This window comes from Solanum tuberosum, unplaced genomic scaffold (assembly GCF_000226075.1).
Source record: "Solanum tuberosum cultivar DM 1-3 516 R44 unplaced genomic scaffold, SolTub_3.0 scf00402, whole genome shotgun sequence".
NCBI lineage: Eukaryota > Viridiplantae > Streptophyta > Magnoliopsida > Solanales > Solanaceae > Solanum > Solanum tuberosum.
The window spans coordinates 85752-89404 of NW_006239325.1; the positions used below are offsets into that span (position 1 = coordinate 85752).

At 36.2% G+C, this 3653-nt stretch overlaps 1 protein-coding gene across 1 annotated transcript in view; it reads left to right on the forward strand.

Moving 5' to 3' along the window:
* Positions 1-792: 792 nt before the first annotated feature.
* The window catches only part of LOC102592644 (uncharacterized), a 5562-nt gene continuing 2701 nt past the window's right edge, over positions 793-3653 (forward strand). Inside the window, exon 1 of the mRNA XM_006362417.2 lies at positions 793-1309. Coding sequence (XP_006362479.1) covers positions 928-1309 — 382 coding nt within the window. The 5' untranslated portion in view covers positions 793-927. The remainder of the gene's footprint in view (positions 1310-3653) is intronic.

Consider the following 3653-nt stretch of genomic DNA (forward strand, 5'->3'; position numbering starts at 1 on the left):
TGTGTTTGTATAAAGCGAGAAAGAGAGAAAGATAAAAGAAAACTGGGAAAGGAAAGATCGTATTTGTATAATCATAAGTGTATAGGACGAAAATATATGCATTTGTATTTGTATATACAATTTTCTCTCGCTTTATACAAACACAAACGCAATGTATACATTTGTGTTTGTATAAAGTGAGAGAGGCGAGTGAGAGTGGCGAGCGAGATCTGGGAGAGGGGAATGAAAATATATGTATATATACAATTTTCTCTTGCTTTATACAAACACAAACGCATTTTATACATTTGTGTTTCTATAAAAGCGAGAGAGGCAAGGGAGACTGCCCAACGAGAACGAGAGTGGCTAGCGAGATTCACCAGGGAGAGAGGCGAAATAGCAACAGTTTGCTATGGGGTACAATTAAATCAAACTATGGTTATATCATTTAATTTGAATTAATAGTTTGCTATTATATATAATTTTCCCAAAAAATAATTATTTTTTCTTGATATATCAAAAGTTACAAATAAAAATGAAAATATATTTTAGGAACAAGTGACAAGTATAAATGAACAAACTGAGTAGTATAGTTAATCAGTCTATTAATGATTTCTCAATCATCTCTAAAATAGAAAGTGTTCATCTAACATGAGACATATGGAGCAATTATTGAAAGTAGTATACTAAAATAATCTTATCAATCATTATTTTCTTAGTATTACAAGTCAAAATATAACAAATAAAAACAAATAAGAGAAATATATTTAATTTAAGACCATTAAATATAAAAAAAATTCGTACTTTCTTAAATTTCGTGTCAAAACGAAAATACAAAACAGAGTAGACTAGTAAATTAGAGTAACAAAAGCTTATACAAAGTTCCCATTTTTGCGGCTGAGAGTTGAGCTCTTCTTCTTCTCTATCAAATTCACAGCTCCATCAACAATGTCTATGGCCTTATTCTCATCTCCTCCACTCCATTTCCCATCTCTCTCTCCTCCAAAACCCCATTTAACCCACAAACCATTTCTCCCATTACCTCTCAAAAAACCCTTTTTAATTTCCCCTAAATCCATTGATGATGCTTCTTCTTCTTCTTCTTCTTCTTCTTCTGCTGCTGTCACTATAGAGCAAGAAAAGGATGAGGGGTCTAATGGGGTGCTGTTAAACCCAAATGGGTCGTCGCCAGTGGTGGTCGCCGGAGCTCCATTGACGGAGACGGAGGAGGTGAGGAAGTTTCAGGATGCTAGGTGGGTTGGAGGAACTTGGGATTTGAAGAAATTTGAGAAAGATGGGAAGGTTCATTGGGATTCTGTCATTGATGCAGGTGAGATAAGAGTTTTGTACATCTCTAATTTGAAGTTGATTCATTTTTATGACTTAAGTAGAAGTAACTAAAGTTCTAATCATTTATTTTTGGCCAATTTCAAGCTATGTTCTTGGTTGTTTCTACTAATTAACTCTACTTGCTAAACTTATATCCTGTTAGGCCAAGCTCTAGAAAGCTAGAAGTGCTAATGTTCTTTAAAAAAGGAGCTAAGGGTCAAGCATCCGATCATTCGAGTTTTGTACCTGTACTATCAAGTGTGAGATTGAGTCTTGTTCATCTCCAATTTGATTTTTTTGTTAAGTTTTTTCTTGAAGTTGATTCATTTATATGATATGACTAAGTATCTGCAAAGCATAGGCATGTGTAGTTTTTTAAAGTTACTAATAGGCTTCTAGGCTAGCAAACATCTGAAAAAGTGATGCATATGATAATTTAAGTGAATCCCACTTCGAAATGAGAGAGGAAAGTGAGGAGGTTTATAAGGCACACACAAGTTCACATATGCATGCTTTTAGGCTCGATGGTGGCGTAGCCCAAGGGGCAAAAGTTTGTAAGGTCTATCGGGCCAAAGAAGACAATACGTACCATGGGCTCAGGTTGTAATTTGTGACAACGTATGGGCCTGAGCATAAAAAGAAATAGTGGGGACATCATATGTAGCATTAGAAAGCTTGTTGTCTTGCACATGCCATGTCGTTTCTATCGCGCATAAGAGCATTTCATTAAGAGTAAAATTGGAAGATCCTTTTCTATTACATGGGTATTGGTTTAGCTTGCAATCACCTCAACTATTTTGCCGAGTACCTAAATGTAGAGGGGTCACTTATTTTGGGACGGGCTAAAAAAGAAAGAGTGTCATTTAAAATGAAACAAAGAAATATATGTAAGTACTATAGTTGGACTTTTTGAAAGTGGGTGTGCATGCCATCCAGTGTATATGACTGATCATTTTTCAGTTTGATGCCATCCAGTGTTTCTGGAGATGGTGTAATGCCGAGTTTTGGTCACCAAATGAAGAAGTCAAAAGGCATTAGTCCCTCCGTTTCATTTTAGGTGTCTTAGTTTGACTAAGCAGAGTTAAAGAAAATGAGGGGTATTTTTGGATCTTGTGGTCTTACCAAAGACGTGTCTAATATACTAATTTGTTTTTTGAATCTTGTAGCCTTAAACATGTCATGTGAGATATGGAAATGTAAAAGTTACTAGATAGAGAAAGAGGCAGACATTTTCAAAAAAAACTAAGAAGGAAAGTAAGACACAAAAATTGAAACGAAGGGAGTAGTATTTTGTAAGAGAAGTGTCGCGTAAATGCTTTTGAACCTTAAGCAGGGTTAGAGATGAAGTTTAAAAGATTGAGAATGAGCATGAAATAAAGCAACTAAGAAATTGTGGAGAAAAATTGTTTACGAAGTTGCCAAATATGGGACGGAAGGACCCTGGAAGACCAAAGAAGTGACATCCACATATGGAACCAGTTTGTGGAGATCAATTAGAAACTTATGGCATGGTTTCTATGCAAAAACTGGATGTAATGTGAACAATGGGAGGAAGATCAGGTTTTGGGAAGATGATTGGTTAGGGAATGGAAGCCTCAAATGCTTGTTCCCAGATATTCATCACCTGAACCAACAACAAGAGTCGAGTCTTTATGAAGTTTGGTCTGAGCATGGATGGAACCTTACCTACAGAAGACTGATGCAAGATTGGGAGGTGGAAAGATTGGCTGAATTTTATGGTACACTTGATCAATTCTTAGGATTCAAGGATGGAGAAGACGCTCTTAAATGGAAATGTCATAATAAAGGTTTATTCACTGTTAGTTCTGCATATAGAAATATGAATCATATGGGATCCCAAGTTAACTTTCTGCCTTGGAAGCTTATATGGAAGGTTAAAATACCATATAAAGTGGTAGTTTTTACTTGGTTGGTGGTGAAAGAGGCTATACTTACACAAGAGAATCTTATGAAGCGGGGAATACAAATGTGCCCAAAGATGCTGTTTTTGTGAGCAGGTTGCAGAGACAATTAATCATCTGTTCTTACATTGTAAAGTGGTTGGCAAGCTGTGGAATTTGTTTACTAGCTTCAGAGGTATAGTTGGACTGTTCCAGGGAGAATAGGACAGGCTTTAGAAAGCTGGAATATGGAGGGCAGTGGCAGCACAGACAAGAGTAGATGGAAAATTGTCCCAGCTGTTATTTGGTGGACCATATGGAAAGAAAGGAATTCTAGGAATTTTGATAACAAGAGCAGCCCTCTGCACAAGATTAAAATGAACTGCATTATCACTTTTTGCTAGAGGTGCAGTTCAAAGTATATAGATGATCATGTGGCTATTT